Source organism: Rhea pennata, chromosome 1, assembly GCF_028389875.1.
Source record: "Rhea pennata isolate bPtePen1 chromosome 1, bPtePen1.pri, whole genome shotgun sequence".
NCBI classification, from domain to species: domain Eukaryota; kingdom Metazoa; phylum Chordata; class Aves; order Rheiformes; family Rheidae; genus Rhea; species Rhea pennata.
In genome coordinates, this window is record NC_084663.1 from 189,801,535 (window position 1) to 189,818,327 (window position 16,793).

Here is a 16,793-nt window from a genome sequence, read left to right on the forward strand (position 1 = left end):
TGTACATATACAGGGAACATATACATTTCAAGTTTGCTGTGCAACTGTAATTTGATCTGATTTTACAGAGAACTGAGCTTTCCAGCAAAATAAGCAACTACTTTTTCATTTAACAAACACAATTGCTTGTTAACACAACTTGAAAAGTATCTTTTATAAATTTGCAAACAATCATTAGTTTAAAGAGATCTCATTAATCATGTAACAGCTCTAGGAAATCACCTAAAAGTCACTGCTAAAGGCCCAAAATAATCCATTACAGAGAAGAGGGGGTTAAGTGCTCCTGGTGTCATCTTAAGAACAAGATCTATGTATCTCAAATTGAAATTATCAAAATGAAGAGCATTAAAATTGGGTAAAATTTACATTCAAACTGTCCAATTGGATTCTGGAATTTACCTGAAAAGAAGAACTGGTAACTATGGTAAGGAGTTAAAAAAAAAAAAAAAAAAAAAAAAAAAAAAAGACATACAGGAGTTTTGAGCACCTCTATGCAAAAAAAAAAAAAAAAACAAAATCATGACTCGTCTGTCACTTAACAGAGAGCCAGACTTGTTATATTCAACCTCTGTTGAGCTGTGTTTCTGAAGTAGAACAACATTAGCCTCCAAGGCCACTGATGTCCCAAGCAGCCCCTGAGGTAGTGTGGAGACAGTCCACAACAAGTCTGCGTGAGGCCCACCTGCGAGTCCGTGTTGCCTTTTAGGTGCTCTGTCAGGTACAAAGTAGTCTTTGGGGCCTTGCTCTATGCTGTATCCCAAGAGAGCCCTATCTGCTTTTCCGAATTTGATAAAAGGTGGGGCTTACTAGCAGCACAAATATAAAACTATCCATCTCTTCTTCTTGAATCCATTTTTACAAAACTTCTAGGGATCTCAGGGAACTATCAAGCTCAAAAGAGCCAGCAGATTTTGTTGTGGAAAGCCTTGGTGGGGGGGGGGGAACCTAACACACACACACACACACACACCACCAGCTACACCTCCTTCCTGAAGGAAACTGAGACAGCGCTAAAGATTCCCCAGCCATTTGCCCACAGCATCCTTCCAGAAGTACCAATTTTTTTAATTCTTGATTTGCTGTCCCCTCACAACTGTTCGTCCCCGGTATCTGAGCCAGTGGTTTCAGCAGCTCATGGCTGCCTAACAGCCATACACTAAACTTCTCTAAATATCCTTATGGCACCCCTGCGAGGTAAGGAAACCTGCTTGGCCTGCAGAAGCATCTAGGTATCGTACTGTCACGTACACCCACGGAAAAGGGGCACCTAGGCCCTTTCGGGCCCTGGATCACGGGTTTTCCGGAGAGCCCGCCCGGCCTTCCGCCCCCGCCCCCGCCGCCGCGCCTAACGCCCAATGGCCGCTCCCGCCGCGAGCGGCTCCCGCAGGGGCGGCGCGGCCGCGAGGCAGGCGCGCAGCTCGGGAGCGCGCTCAGCCGCTCGCCACGCCCCCTCCCGTCTCTATAGCGACGCCGCTTCCGCCCCGCCCCCTCGTCCCCATGGTGACCGCCCCGCCCCTTCCGGGGGCGGCTCGGAAGCGGCGGGGCGGAAGCGGCGGGGCGGGGGGCGCCGCCGTGGGCTGAGGCGGGGGCGGATGAGCGGGCGGCGAGGGCAGCCGCGCGGGGGGCAGGACCCCACGTGAGGCCGCAGGTAACGGCCCGTGGCGTCACGTGGCTCCTCCCGCCGCCGCGCGGGCGCGGTGGAGCCGTTGCGGCCGTTGAGCGGCGGCGGCGGCGGCGCCCCTTGGCGCTCGCGGCCCGGCCGGCTGCGGCGGTCGGTGGCTGCATGCGGTCGCCCTGCGCCCCCGCGGGTAGGCCCATCTCCGCGGAGAGGGCGGCGGCGCCGGCTTTAGCGTGAGCCCGGGGCTCCCCCCGGGGGCGCGGGGAGAGGCTGCTGGGGAAGGCGGCGGGGCTGTGGGATGGGGCGGAAGGACATCCGCCGGGCCCGGCGCGCAGCCTGCCCTTGGCCCATCGCCTCGCCGTCTGCCAAAGCCGGCAGGTCTCAGCCTTGCGCGGAGCTTTGAGGCGTGTGCCTGCCGTGTAGGTTTTCTGCGGAAATCGCTGCTGTGCTGAAACAGCTGAGTAAGAAGGTTCTGGGAGATTTTAGGGAGCAACCATATGTCATCAAAAGCCGAGGAAGCAGTTTAAATTTTGTCCAAACCAAGGCTGATGTGAAATGCAGAAGCCATGGAAATGGTTTCACAAGTGCAGTGGAGATTCTTAAATAATGATTTCAAGTACTTCTAGATACTATAGTGTTCAAATGTTGATGTAAGATTAACATTAGTTTTCACATCTCTTTTGAGAATGAGGCTAAGTAATTAGTGACAAGCAGACAGGATTTAAAAGATTTTTGTTAAACCCTTTTTGTTTAATACAACTGTCTAGCAGAATTTAAATATAAAATGCTAAAGGGATGTAATACACAAAGATGTCTAAGAAATGCACTTACATAGTGAAAATTTCATTTGTCTTGCAATTGGCAGTCCACAGTGAGTCAGTATTAAGCTAACATCTCAAAATAGTGCTAGAAGGTGCTGCTCGTGAAGGTGTCGTCTATGGAAGAATGCTTTCATAACATACTTTATTAGTTTTTTTGTTTTACTTTAAATGTTCTGGTCACTTGCAATTATATATTCTAGCCTTCTGTGCCTCTCTGGACATGATGTTTGGGATGTCTTAAGCAGGCTGCTGCAATAGATGATTGTACTTGGCTATATAATTTCTATTATGTGCTTATTACTACTTTACTAATTAGTATCGCTGATGTAAAATAATGGTGCAAAACAGCAGTAGTCATTAGAATAACGACTTCTGCACTTGCACTGAGTGGAGCTTTTGTTTCTGCTTCTGAATGAAGGCTACTATGCAAATGAAATTTAAGTGTAATTAACAATTTAAAATGTTGAATTTAAATAACTAAAATGCTTGCTTAGTTTCTTAGTGATCTTTTTTGTTCTTTACTTTTCAGTACTGCAAGTGTGACCAAAAAACATGATTCATTGCCTGCTACACCGAACATCTTAAATATTTTCATTTGCTATTTGGTCACCTGGCTTCATCTACAATGGTAAGTTATGATTCAAATAATGTTTTCAGATGTCTTTTTCTCTACTCTGCTAGCTTTGTGGATGATGAGAATGTTGCTAATGTTTATCATCATCTTAAATACCTGATTTTACTTAGCACTCTTGAATTTTCATCATTCCTTTTTTCAGTGATGTCTTCCTTTGTAGCTTGTGTATGCTGTTCCTAAACACTTAGTTACTGTCCAGTGCATCATAGGAATTCTCATATAAAGCTACTAGTGTGTTTTCAATCATGATTGGTGTTAGACAATTAATTATGAAGTATAAATCCTGCCCCCACTTATGTTTTTAGTATTATTCTTTTTGCAGGTGATATGGCTATGAATTTTTTTTTGGTGTCAAGCGATTGGTGAATAGAATATCTGAAATCATGGGATTATTCCATCAGTTTACGTAGAAAACATAAATGTTTGATGTAGTCAAATAAACACCTAAACACTTTAAAATGTAAATGTTCTGTAGTGTTAGGTTCTACTGAGTAATAGCACATTGTCATTGTGTGCTTTTTTCTTCAAGAACAGATAAGAAATTCTGTAGTAGAGATACTGTAGATAAAAGATAATAAGCCTGAGTAAATATATTCCTGTAGATGTCTTCATTTTTCGTTTAATATGATTTCTCTTCCCTGAATTCTTTGGGGTTTGAATAAAAGTAAAAGTTCTTTTATGAACAGCTGAAAGAGATGAGAGTAAACTGAAAAAATAAAAATATGTATGTAGGGAGAAATACCTACTCAGGAGTTTCTAAGCATTATGAGAGATAGAAGATTCTCCAAAAGTTTCTCTATACCATTTGAACAGCATTGCGTTTTTAAAAAGTTCTGGCTCTGAGAATTATGTACTAGTTATTAAGTAACTTTTCTTTTCTAAGAAAAGCTTTTATTAGAGCTTATTTATCATATGTATATTCTTGAGAACCTTATCCACCTGCCATTGAAGTTAATGCATTGCTTCTCATTAATTTACCTGGAGCTGAATCAAGCCCTAAGCATTTTTCTGCAAGAAGTAATCTGGTTCATTTATCAGCTGCACAAAGTTATTCCAGCACAAAGTGGGTTGCAGATCTAGAATAAGTGGCAGAGAACAAATACAAGGGGACATGGGAGACTGCTTTTTCTTAGTAGCAGCAGTTGTTTATGCTGGCTTGAAGTATTTGTCACACTTCAGTCCAGAAACTCATTATTCTTATTTATGAAATTTTCTCTTCTTGAAATACATATATAAACATCTGTAGATGCACTGAAGTGATAAACATCCCAAAGGAATTAAATCAGTTAAAATAAATGTTATCAAATATACCATGGGATGTAGAGAAGCTTTTGCAAGGATTTCAATGTATTGTCCTAGAATCAGGCATACTACTTAGCCTTCCTTGGAGGAAATCTGGAGCGGAGGCTGCATTCATTTCTCAGATACCTAATAATATATTAGAAACTCTTCCCAAGCAACATTGTATTGTGCAGAGAAGTAACTTTCTGAGTCTAGAATCTTCATTTCCATTATGTAGAAAAATAACTATTCTAATACTTTGTCATCAATGTCTAAGCATTGAATGTTTTTTGATCAGCATTTGTCATTACCTTTATTAGACATGATTTCTATTCTTGCTTTTAGTTCTAATTGCCTGTCATTGTTCTAACACCTCATTATTTGGTCAAAACTTTGCAAGTGTAGATGCTTGGTAGTGGGATTAATGACCATTAATGCACTTACATGATGTTTCAGCTGCCAAGTTCAGTAAGTGCCAAACAATGTTTGACTACATCTTCTAAAAGTTATTTAGTATCAGTAGTAACAGAGTTTAGAACAAGGTTGTATAATTACTTAACATACTTTCTAAGAAAGCTGTTTATAATTCTTGCAGCAACAAGCTTTAGAACTGGCATTGGATCGTGCAGAGGTAAGGAGTAGCTAAGTTATTTGCACATAAACAATGTATTGGGTTCATACTTAATATTACAGTTCTGTATTTCTGTTGAAAAGTGGGGAGGCATAGGGTGCATGTTGGTGAGCATACACATACATATAATCACAAATACATGTAACACTGACTTTGCAAAATTTTTGCTAAAATTGCAAGGCATTTGTCTCTTCCCAGATGTTTTGAGAACATTGGGTACAATGATGATAAAACATGCAAGACTGTTTTTTTTAAAAAAACACAGCAAATCTATGTGCTGTGAAATAAACAGAACTGTATAGTGATAATTTTCTCTAAAATCAGAGATAGGAGACAGAAGTGTATGGCAAAAATCTTGCTTGTGTTTTTAAGGGTATCCCAGTTAGGACAAAGAGGCAGATGCTTTTACATTCAGGTTCTTTTATGCTGACATATTTACCTTGATAACTTTTACAGGAAGTAAATAGTTTTGAGGGAGACCTGTCTTCACTGAAATTCTAAACTAAAGCATTAGTAAAAATACTCAAGAGAAACATTTAGGGAAAGTTTATTAGAATATAAGCTCCATTTAACTAGTATGGTATCATGAGTAGCACTCCATTTTTTGTTTAGGATGTTTAATGTACAAAAATTACTTTTATGATACACTGCTCTATAAATCACTGAAACATAGCACTGATGCTGGAGACAAGGGGATAAAGAAAGTTTAAATTAATTACATAGCAAGTATTCATCAACATAAAAACTATTGAGCCAATACACTTAAATGTGACTGTATTGACTTAAATTTGACTATAACATGCTAACTCCGGTAAACAAGATGTCTGTAAATACTTATTACTATATTACTATAATTACAAAATGTAGGTATAGATGACTTTGAGTGCAAGTCATTCCATAGTCATGAAATGCTGTATTTCTTAATTGAAATGAGAAATGCTTCCTTGTTGATGAATATAACATACGGTAGATCATATTTTGTCCTTCGTATACAATAAATAATTACCATAGTTACACTAAATACCGACAAAAACAAGCTATGTCTGATGATCATCTAAAGCAGCTTGACAGCAAAAATTAAATTTCTTTATAATGCAAACATTATTGTTTGATCTACCTTTCTTTTTCAGTATATCATTGAAAGTGCCCGTCAGAGACCTCCTAAACGAAAATATTTATCCAGTGGAAGGTAGCAAACATTTCAGTATTTAGTTTTTGATTGTATTTCTTTAATTTAATTTTTTTTACATCAAACTTTTTTAATTACAGAAAATCTGTATTTCAAAAACTCTATGATTTGTATATAGAAGAATGTGAAAAAGAGCCTGAGATAAAGGTAAGTGGAAATTGCTAAGCAGGTTTGCGTTGCTGCTTAAACAAGCAAATGCAGACTTTTTTAAGAAATGGAATAGCAGTGATTTTTATTTTTTTTAATAGTCTAGTAACTGTGGTAGTTACCTAAGGATAGGGTTACAATACGAAAGTTTACTGACTTCAGTGGACTAAACTGACTGAGTAACTTAATAGTGTTATCTTAGTACAATCTGAAGTAAAAACAGGGTGGTTGGAGGGCTGATGACAACCTAGTAATCCTAAATTTAAAGGCAACAAAATGAAAGAGAAGCAGATGACTGAAGATTGTGCTGTGGTATTGAGCTGTTTTTCTCTACATGATTGTTCACGTATAATGTGAGTGGCTCAGTATAACACAGACAGGCAGTACTATTAAAATAACTGAATAATAAATAGTAGGACCTATACTGGCTTGAGTGGCCTGTCCATTCTGTTTTAATCCTCCTTCACTAAATTCAATTGAGAGCAAGTTCAGGACCAATGTGTCTGCCACCTGCATTTTGTCAGTATCGCTGTTTCTGAATTGCATGCTTAGCATAGCTGCCATAGAAAAAGTATGGAAAATCTTTCAGAATATATGCTCTATTGTAAATTCACATTGATTTCTGGGATAACTGATGAGCTGTGAGACAATCTGTTAGTATTAGAAAAGAAGCTCAGCCAGACTTAGCCACAATAAATCTAAGGCTTAAAAGCCACAAGCTAATTTGCTAAACTGTGAGTATAAAAATGGACTGAGAAGGATGAGCTCTGGAAACTGTTACACTGATGCTTCTCACAGTAAAATAAAAACCTATGAGATACTACAGTTCCTGAGCACCTGTAACTCTCTTTTGGGTTACTCCAATTTAGTTGATACTAATTAACATATGATGTATCACAAACACAATTGAAATGTTAATCTTTTCACCTCTGTTTTGCTTAAAACATCAATAGTGAATGGCTAACAAAGTGAATTTACAGTAGTAGGGATAGGATTGGGTTTACAGGACTGGAATCTGGAAGAAGTAGGATTAGAATACTGTAGTTGCTAAACCAGAAGACAATTGACAAACTTGTAATACCCAATATTTTGTCACTAAAAAAAAAATCTCCTCAAGTCGTATGGATTGTTCTTCTTTCAGTCAGGACATAAGAAATTCTGCTTTGCTCCTTCTGCTTCCTGAGAGAAAAATACTTAAAAAAAAAAAAAAAAAAAAAAAAAAAAAAGCTCTTGTAGCTTATTATATCTTTGTTAGGGAAGTGATGTGTTTGTTTTTTCAGTCTTAAAGATGAGTGGAGAAAATCCATTTAAAATGCTACAGTGAGGGGTCAAGAGAAGCAGTGATAGTCATAAACCATAATTTTATTTGTGTAACTCCTTCACCATCCAAGGATAAGGTATTAAAGTCACATTTCAGTCAGCCAAGGATAGAGGAGTTACAAGCATAATATAAAATTACTGCTTCAGTTCTGTTAGATGGGAATTATCAGTGTTGTTTCTTCAGTATTAGAAATCAGAAGTCACTACAGGAGAAGGAAGGCACACGCACCTTTCCTGTGCTGCCTCCCAGCCATCAGGCGGTCACTGCGGCTTGCATGTTTGCGGAGGGAGGAGTGCTGTCTTTGTGTGGATGAGGTCAGGGAGAGTCAGGAACATCAGTCAACAGAGCAAAGCAACTGACCTGGTTACACTGCAAGAGTTCAGATACCAAGCACGCTGTGCTGAATGCTTTAGAAATACAATATACTCCAGTCAATCCATCTTAAATGTTTCCAGGTAACATCTGACCTAATGTTTAGTATCAACTCTGAGCTAGTACTTCCAGTAGCCAGCTTAGAGGAGAAAGCTGATGTTGTGGTTGTAAAACTTTTCATGCTTACTAAAGCGTGACTCTTGTCCCCATTTACTGAAGTTTTACACTTAAAACACTAATGTTTACTCTGATTTCTTGGAGAAGCATTACATTTTAAAATAGGTTTACATCTTAACATTCTGTTCAGAATGGATAACATGAATGCAGTGTCAGAAATGTATGATGATCCACTCCTCTTTCTTCTCCCTAACTTCCTTTGTTAGCTCCCTTCCCCCTATTCCCCCCAAAAAGAAAGGTGGGGAGGAGCAAAACCTCCCAAGCCATACAGGCTAACTATTACCAATCAACAATAAATTAAAAAAAAAAAAAACAAAAACCTAAGGTGTTATTCATTTAATATATTTAAATTAATGTGATTAACTGAGTTATAACTGAAATTATATTTACAAGTGGGTTTCCATCATATTTGTTACTTGCTGGTGGTTACAAGCAGCGGCCTTCTGTAAAAATAAATTTTGCTTCACTATTTGTTGTACACATGGACACCTTTTTGGAAGAAGGTATATTGTTTGTTTAAGTTTAAATTCCTATTAACTTTTCTTGCATAACCTGATGGTTACTTTTTTTAAAATCAAGTCTTACAGAATTCCCACATTCCTTTCTGCCCTCCTAAATAAAACTCCTTAATTGAATAGAGAATTCTGGTGGGAAAAGTATTAATTATCCAACAGTGAAAATAATTCTTTTTCCATCAACAGAAGACCAATGGACATTTATTGACAAATCTCTCTTACAGAGGGACAACTTTAGCTAACTGTTGCAAACTAACATTCACCATCACTTACTGCTCCTATATTTCTCTTACATGGTGGGAATACCACTTGGAGTTTGTTACATTTCCTCTAAAATCTCCGTTACTAGTAAATGTTAAGAGTAAATGATGTCGGAGTAATGGAGTGCTAACTTTGCTTTCAAATGGCAGTGCTTGTGCTCCTGGCTGTTTCACAGTGTGTCTAAATGAACGCTCTGTAGGTGTTCCCCTGCTACTCAGTGATGTGACTGAAAATTGAAGCAGTGCACATGCAGTCTCCTGTATGATAGTAGAAGTCTGTGGGGTCAGTAGGACTCTGACTGAAGATTTTACAGAACAAACTGCATCTCCAGAGCCATATGTGAAGGTTTCACTGTCTTTACCTCTGTTGTTGCCAGAACATGTTTTCCCTTTATCTCCCTCTGTCCTCTAGATCTCTCTCTATGAATTCCCCAGAACTTCTATGCTGTTTCATATTTCTGTGTTAGTTTCCTTGTTATTTCTAAGCTGTAAAAGGTAGCATGATGTTCTTGCCATCATTCATGTTGCATGGGAAAGGGTTAGCTCTTGGCAGTGGTACCAAAACTAGTTGGGAGGAACTAAAAGATTTTTCTCGTTTTGTTCTGTATACCTCGACCTTCTTTCTCCCCTGTTTTGTTTTCTTTTGAAGAGGGAGGACTTTTTCCCCTAGGAGCAGCCTCCATAGGAGAAGTGATTCTGCATTATGTCTTATTAACATGTCTTTATTTGTTCAAAAAGGCAGAGATAGTGTGCTACTACTTAGCGGGTATGTGTAAAATGTGCCCAACTACTGCTGGGCAGCTAACTAACATGCAAAGGATCCCCTGCAGTGAAGAGATCCACCCAGTCCTAGTATTCAATGGTGAAATTAAGTTTCCAACCAGACGTGTGAAAGTTATCTGAAGTTTAGAAAACATTGATTTTTCTAGTGAATAGGGTTTTTAAAAATGTTTAAAATTGTCATAATTACACAGGGTGTTGGAAACATTCATTCATTTTAAAAATCTGTTATTTACATAAAAGTTCTTTCTTATAAATAATGAAGTAGTCTCTGCAGCTGCTAGATCAGATTTCAACAAATACCGACACGGCAGTGCAGTTAAGGAAGCTTCCAAATGCTGTGATTTTGCATTTTAATCCTGGAAGGAAACATTTGCTTCTGTTAGGAATATTCAAAAGTATTATTTTTTTGTTCTCTAGCAATATATAATTGTATAAATGGTCCACATATAAATGAGACAATATTGCACAGCAGATTTACAACATTGTATCATAGGGTCATTTGTATTAGTTGTATATAGACTTATAATCAATGCTTTTTAAAAAAATGAAGTGAATGGTTTTCCAAAAACCAAATCTTTTATGCCTGAGTATATTCATTAACATATACGCATGCTTTGTTGAATACAGCCTAATTAAATTTAACTGAGTCTATTTAGATATATGCTTTAACATTAATCTAAATAGTATTCAGATTCTAATGATTGCTTTATAGCTAATAATTACCCTATAGTATTATGTTCATGAGCAATGTTTACTTTTAAAGCAGAAGCTGAGGCGAAATGTGAATTTACTTGAGAAGCTGGTTATGCAGGAGACATTATCATGTCTTGTCGTGAATCTCTATCCAGGAAATGAGGGCTATTCACTGATGCTCAGGGGAAAAAATGGTTCAGGTAATATTTCTATTTAATTTCTAAAAATTAAGAGTTCTCTATAAACTGTTAGAACACGTCGTTGCTTGCATTTAACTGGTTTGTATTTGTTTTGCTTCTGACATAACCACCTGTACAAATTGGTGCTTGCTGTATAATGCTATAAGGTGCCTTTAGGTGTGCTATATATCGATAGAGTGTGAATTAGTTGGTGTAAGTCTTCTTGATAAACTTCATCTTTGTGTTCTAATGTGCTTATCTTGGGGCAGACTTTCATACAGTCGGTGGATTTTAACTCTAGCCTATCCAAGCTTTGGGGGGTTTAGGGGTTTTTGTTTGTTTTTCTTTCCCCAGTATTACTTATCCTAGCAAGTCCCTATAACTAAGAATCCTATCTGAACCCAATTTTCTCTTCAGTATTGTTCAGCCACTTCCACTCTTATTTCCCCTCAGCTTCCCATCAAATTTCTTTTTTTCCACACTTCCTTATCTGAGTTTCATTTCAGGTTCCTTCTCTCAAACATTTTTTTCCCCCACTGACTCTTATATCTAGGTCAGGCTAAAAGCATCTACATTCCAGTTTGGTTGCCTCTTCATGCCACCCTATATTGTGTGACATGCCATATGAGCATAAAGTAAATCATTTGAGAGCAACAATTTGGAGCTGTAAAGGTGTGTTGCCTTTTAGCACAGAGAGCTAAATCAAGCCCTGGAAACAGAAATGGACATAAAAATGAATTCTGTGCAGTGTGGATTAGTTTCCACCAACCCTGGCTTGTGGCAAGCTTGTTCTAAATTTCACCTTCAAGTTCGAACTAAAAGGCAAAAGAAAAGCAGTATGTTTTGTTTAAATTCAGATTCTGAGACCATTCGGCTGCCTTATGAGGAAGGAGAACTGCTTGAATATTTGGATGCAGAGGAGCTACCACCTATTCTGGTTGATCTTCTGGAAAAATCTCAGGTGTGAAAGTTTGCTTTTGAAAAGAAATGATGTTTTGTACCCAGGTAGATTTTGATCTTGGAATGCTTCTTATGGGTGTTTCCAAACACATGATGCAAAGATTGTGTGTTTGGGACCATACTATTTCATGCCTACAATAAGTATTTTCATCATATCCAGAAAAAATAATTCGTATGTATGGGAGAGAGATAGAAGAGACAGTGTTATTGTTTATGCTGACAGACTACTAGGATTCTGTACTTTTGCAAAATATTCCTTGTTGCTATGAAATATGTGACATAGATTTCTTTAAATTATGTTTCTCGCATATAAAAATGCAGTGTTTAAGACATAGATTAGATTTGCCTAGGTACATAGTAAAGACTACTGATCCCGATAAAACTAGTGAATATTTTTTAGCGTACTATCAATGAATAAGCAGCAGGGGTTTTATGCAGTACGTTAATAAGCAGAAGCAACCTCACAATTTGCAGTGACTTGACAGAAATTGCACTAACTAGTGCTGGGGCTGAAGTTTAAGTATATTCTATTTATAAACTTTATCTACAGAACAAAAATGCGAATTCATGATCAGTTACAATTGCATTTAACTTTTTAAAGTAGTAACAAAGGTCAGAATGGTTTCAGGCATCGATCCTATCAGTTGTGTTTGGAACAAATATATAGCAAACTCATTTTTGGAGAGGGGAGATGAGACAAGTTGGTAGATATTTGACTATTCACACTTTTTTTGTATGTTTCAACTAGGTTAACATTTTTCATTGTGGCTGTGTCATAGCAGAAATACGTGACTATAGGCAGTCTGGTAACATGAAGTCTCCAACGTACCAAAGCAAGCACATTCTTTTGCGTCCTACAATGCAGGTAAGAAGTGTCTCGAGTCGTTCTTCACTGTTCTGGTAATTCCCAGACTAGATATGAACTATTACTTAAAATAGTCTTTAGCTGAAAGATAACAACCATTCTTTCTTTCTCCTCAGACTTTAATTTGTGACGTGCATTCTATAACAAGTGACAACCACAAATGGACACAAGTGAGTCACCAGTTACTTCTAAGCTTTAAAGTGATGTAGTGGATGTACTTAATTAGTTTAATAAAATTGGATTGAATAACTAATGATATTTTAATTAATGAAAACTGTCAGATTAATGTGCATAGTGGTGCATGGTAGGGGAACAAGAGATAACACACCTAAGTTGAAATGAGAGATTCAGACTGACTATATGAAATGTCTTTTTCACCATGAGGACAACCAAGCAGTGGAACAGATTACCTAGAGAATTTCATCCAGAGGTTGTCCAGAACTGCTCTATCCTTAGTGGTTTTCAAGACCTGATGCCCTGAGCCATGAGGGCTGTCCTCAAAGCTGACCATGCTTTGAGCAGGAGGTTTGACTAGAGACCTCTTAAGGCACCTTCCAACCTAAATTATCCTATAGTCCTGCATTCTGTGCTCCAGAGAGCTGCCACATAGACTTGTTAGTAGCGCTTCCTACGTGATAACACAGAAAACAATAGGAATTGCTAAAAGCTTTGATTTTGGTCATGTGGAATGATAGAATGGCTCTAGTTAGTCTACCCTACTTCATTCATCTTCAGTGTACTGTTTCAGGGTGATCCTTGTAATCTAATGATATTATTGCTCCTGAAGCAGCTCTTACCTAATCATATGACTGCAGCAAAGAGTGTTGAAAATGATTAGGATTGTGTAGTTAGTTAAATGCTGAAGAGCATCTCAGAGTGCTTGTTTGTATTACCAGAGGCAAACTCATGCTCAAATTCATTTCAAGTTGTAACTGCAAGTCTCATGTAGGTCATCTTTATGGAATTGATTGCCAGTCCATCAAGAAAAATCACTGGCAGGCAATTGATTTCATTGTCACTACTACTCTGTAAAATCTACTCTTCAGTAGCATGTCTTCTATGATTAGAAACGTCATCCAGAGCTCTGTAACTAGCATTAATGGATAGTAGTAACTGTTTAACATATTTTTTTCTCTACTGTCCACAGCAATCTTTTCAGTTTTCTGTAAGATAGTGTGTATGTGCATAGGTTTCTGTAAATTAGAATAGAATTTTTCATATTTTATATATTACTAATATCTGTATATGTTACAGGAGGACAAACTTCTATTGGAGAGTCAACTTATTTTGGCTACAGCAGAGCCTTTGTGTCTTGATCCTTCAATAGCAGTGACCTGCACCACCAACAGACTCCTGTACAACAAGCAGAAGATGAATACTCGCCCAATGAAAAGGTAGTTTTCAATTTGCAGTGTGTTAGGACTTGCTTTCAAATTATATGGGGTGCTTCAATGAAAAATACATGCAGGGCTATCATCAAAACTTTGGCTGCTTGTGTGGAGTGCTCAAATTCATATCTAATTATCTTGGAACAGTCAAGGAATTGTATCTTTTGAAGTGCTCTGCTTTATACTGTATTTCAATTAGTAACGTATCCAGTAATACGTGTATTCTTGTATATCAGAAAGATGCACACTTACTGTTTTCGTAATGTAATGAGTTATGTTGCAGTTATCCTGTCAAGACTTTTGCTTAATTCAGATGTAAGATGCAGCAGATGACAGCTCAGTAATCTGAAATATATGAAATGATACATTGCTTATCGGTTTCTGATGCGTTAAAAGCTATGCACAAATTTAACCCTAAATGAGGAAATCAAGGGGATTATTTATATGCTTGAAATTAAGGCTATACAAAAGTGTTGGCATATTAGAGTCACTCTATAAGCAATGTGGAATGCATTGTATACAAAATGTCCCTTTTATGCATGGTTGTTGACTTTTTCTACAAAAACTTGAAATGATTGGCATTTTTTTTAGTAAAAAAAAAAAAGGTACATTCATTCTGTAGAATGATGAAGTACTAATAATCTGTTAGAATTACCAAAATATATTTAAAACTAGATATGCATTGGAATACTATGCTCCTGTACAACTAGTGGTGCTGCTATATAAATTGTAAATAGAGAACTTCTTCATTGACCACTAAGTTTTAAATTTAAGCAGAGCTGGATCAATCCATTAGAAAAATATGTAGAGATCTTAAATGATTGTCCAGATATTATTAATGTACCAAAAGTTTCTGTGTGAGACAAAGAATGCAGGATAATACAAAAAACAACACGGTAACTTTAACCCTCTAAGTACCTAAGCAGTACACGGGTTTTTTGGCAGAACTGAAATCTCTAATATACCAGTTTTACAAGCTTGGTAACTTTGTAGATAGTTACTCATTTTGATGATATACTTCCATGTATTTCAAAAATACAACACAGATTCTTAGAACACGAACAGAATCCTAACAGTTTTTAAAAATCCAAAGTCAAGAGTTTGAGTTATACAGTGTAGTCAAGAAAAACAATTTAAAATGAATGTTTCAGAACCTTTATTTTAGTCTCAATGTAAATAGCACTTTCTTGCATATTTTGTGTTTGTATATAGGCAGTGGGGTATTTGATTTTCATAGTTTTTCAAGCTCATCTATCATTTTCCCATAGGTGCTTCAAAAGGTACTCCAGGTCATCTTTGAACAGGCAGCAGGAAGTGGCTCATTATTCAACTCCACCTCAGCTTAGACTGCTTGACTACTTACAGAAAAGAAAGGAAAGGAAAGGAGCCCAGCAATATGACCTCAAAATTTCTAAAGCTGGAAATGTAAGTGCTTTTAAGACTTAGGTGGATGAACTTTTAACTATTTATTTCAAATATTTAATATGTTAATATTGCTTTGTTTTTATTCACCTTTAAGTGTGTAGATATGTGGAAACAGAACCCTTGCTACTTGACTGCACCTTCTGAAGTGGATGTAAGTTCAGATGTTTCCAAGATCAATTATTGTTGTATTGTATGAAGAAGGAAATGGCTAAGAATGTCTGGTATCAAATAATGCTAACTTTAAAAATGGGAATGACTTTAACATTTGAAATAGCTTTTCATGTACTGTAAGGTACAAATACAAACTGAACTACATTGGAATACATCGAAATTTTAACATGATGGTTTGGATGAAATAAATGGTACAAAGTGACTTTCAGTATTGTCCAGCTGTGGGGTGAATAAGCATACCTGTCTGAAGTTGTCTGATGATGTAAAAAATAGAAACAGAAATGAGGTAGATTATTTTAAAATAAGTCACTTAGTTTGGTAGAAATTCCTTACTTTCTGACATGTTATGACACAGTAGGACATGATATTTTCAATAATTTAATATTCTATATGGAGAAATTCTGATTTGAATCTCTTGTGTTCATACTATATGTATGTAAAAGGGAAAATGATCTAGGAGTATTCTTCATTCAGCAACTTAGACATTCTTGGTTTTTGGCACTTCCAGAATATATTCTATTAGTATGCGGATGAGACTAGAAGAGATAATCGTTTTGGCCCAAGCGCAGATTGGGTTTAATAGAGCTGACAGGAGTATGCATTATATGTTTGAAATGATGCAGTAAATTTATACAAACCTTCTCTCCCTTCACTCTTCCATGGCATTGTATGTGCCAGTATCAGAGTTTAGGAGTTACTGCCATTGTCAGATTTCTTAACTATTCCACATTGTGGGCAGTGGTTTAAATTGGTAGTTTTAATCTGTGTTTTCCGCTTAACATTTTAAAGTTTAATACAGCAAATATGGTATAACAGACAAGCGTAAATCTCTGAAGGATCTCCAATTCACTTTTCATGAATGCTGAACACAGAGGGGTGCAGTAAGGAGTATGAAGTTATCTTTGGCTATTTCTTGCACTCACTGTCTAAGAATCTGGTGTTAGCCAGTTTTCAAAACAAGATGATGTGTTGTGTTAACTCTAAATCTGTCTCAGAAAGACTATTCTTGTATTTCTTTTCTAATACTTCCATTTTGTTCAAGGTGGAAAAATATGCCAAAGTGGAGAAGTCTATCAAGCCTGATGATTCACAACCAACTGTCTGGCCAGCACATGTGAGTAGCTTAAATCTTTCCTTAAGACAAAGTCTTTGTTTAAGACAAAATCTTCAAAGTTTAAGACAGTCTTTTCTTGTTTCTAGTTAAATTGCTTCTTATTTCAACAAATTTTAAATAATCTGGGAACAGCCATTACTTCTCCACTTTACTGTCCATGTGTAAATGGACAAAATAAATATGAAAAGGAGATTATTACAGGGATTTATAATTGAATATAATGCATCAGGCACATGATTAGGAAATGGA

General features: G+C 37.2%; 1 protein-coding gene across 10 annotated transcripts in view; it reads left to right on the forward strand.

Annotated features, from left to right (window-relative positions):
- The first annotated feature begins 1,569 nt into the window (after window positions 1-1,569).
- The window catches only part of SUPT20H (SPT20 homolog, SAGA complex component), a 34,841-nt gene continuing 19,617 nt past the window's right edge, over window positions 1,570-16,793 (forward strand). For 5 of the 10 annotated variants that reach the window (XM_062567085.1, XM_062567089.1, XM_062567091.1 and 2 more), the window contains exons 1-13: window positions 1,570-1,648; window positions 2,969-3,067; window positions 4,950-4,985; window positions 6,116-6,174; window positions 6,255-6,321; window positions 10,513-10,642; window positions 11,479-11,582; window positions 12,330-12,446; window positions 12,563-12,616; window positions 13,701-13,840; window positions 15,103-15,259; window positions 15,354-15,410; window positions 16,473-16,544. In XM_062567085.1, coding sequence (XP_062423069.1) covers window positions 3,065-3,067; window positions 4,950-4,985; window positions 6,116-6,174; window positions 6,255-6,321; window positions 10,513-10,642; window positions 11,479-11,582; window positions 12,330-12,446; window positions 12,563-12,616; window positions 13,701-13,840; window positions 15,103-15,259; window positions 15,354-15,410; window positions 16,473-16,544 — 996 coding nt within the window. In that variant the 5' untranslated portion in view covers window positions 1,570-1,648; window positions 2,969-3,064. The remainder of the gene's footprint in view (window positions 1,649-2,968; window positions 3,068-4,949; window positions 4,986-6,115; window positions 6,175-6,254; window positions 6,322-10,512; window positions 10,643-11,478; window positions 11,583-12,329; window positions 12,447-12,562; window positions 12,617-13,700; window positions 13,841-15,102; window positions 15,260-15,353; window positions 15,411-16,472; window positions 16,545-16,793) is intronic. The other 5 variants (XM_062567087.1, XM_062567095.1, XM_062567090.1 and 2 more) reach the window with 1 other exon arrangement.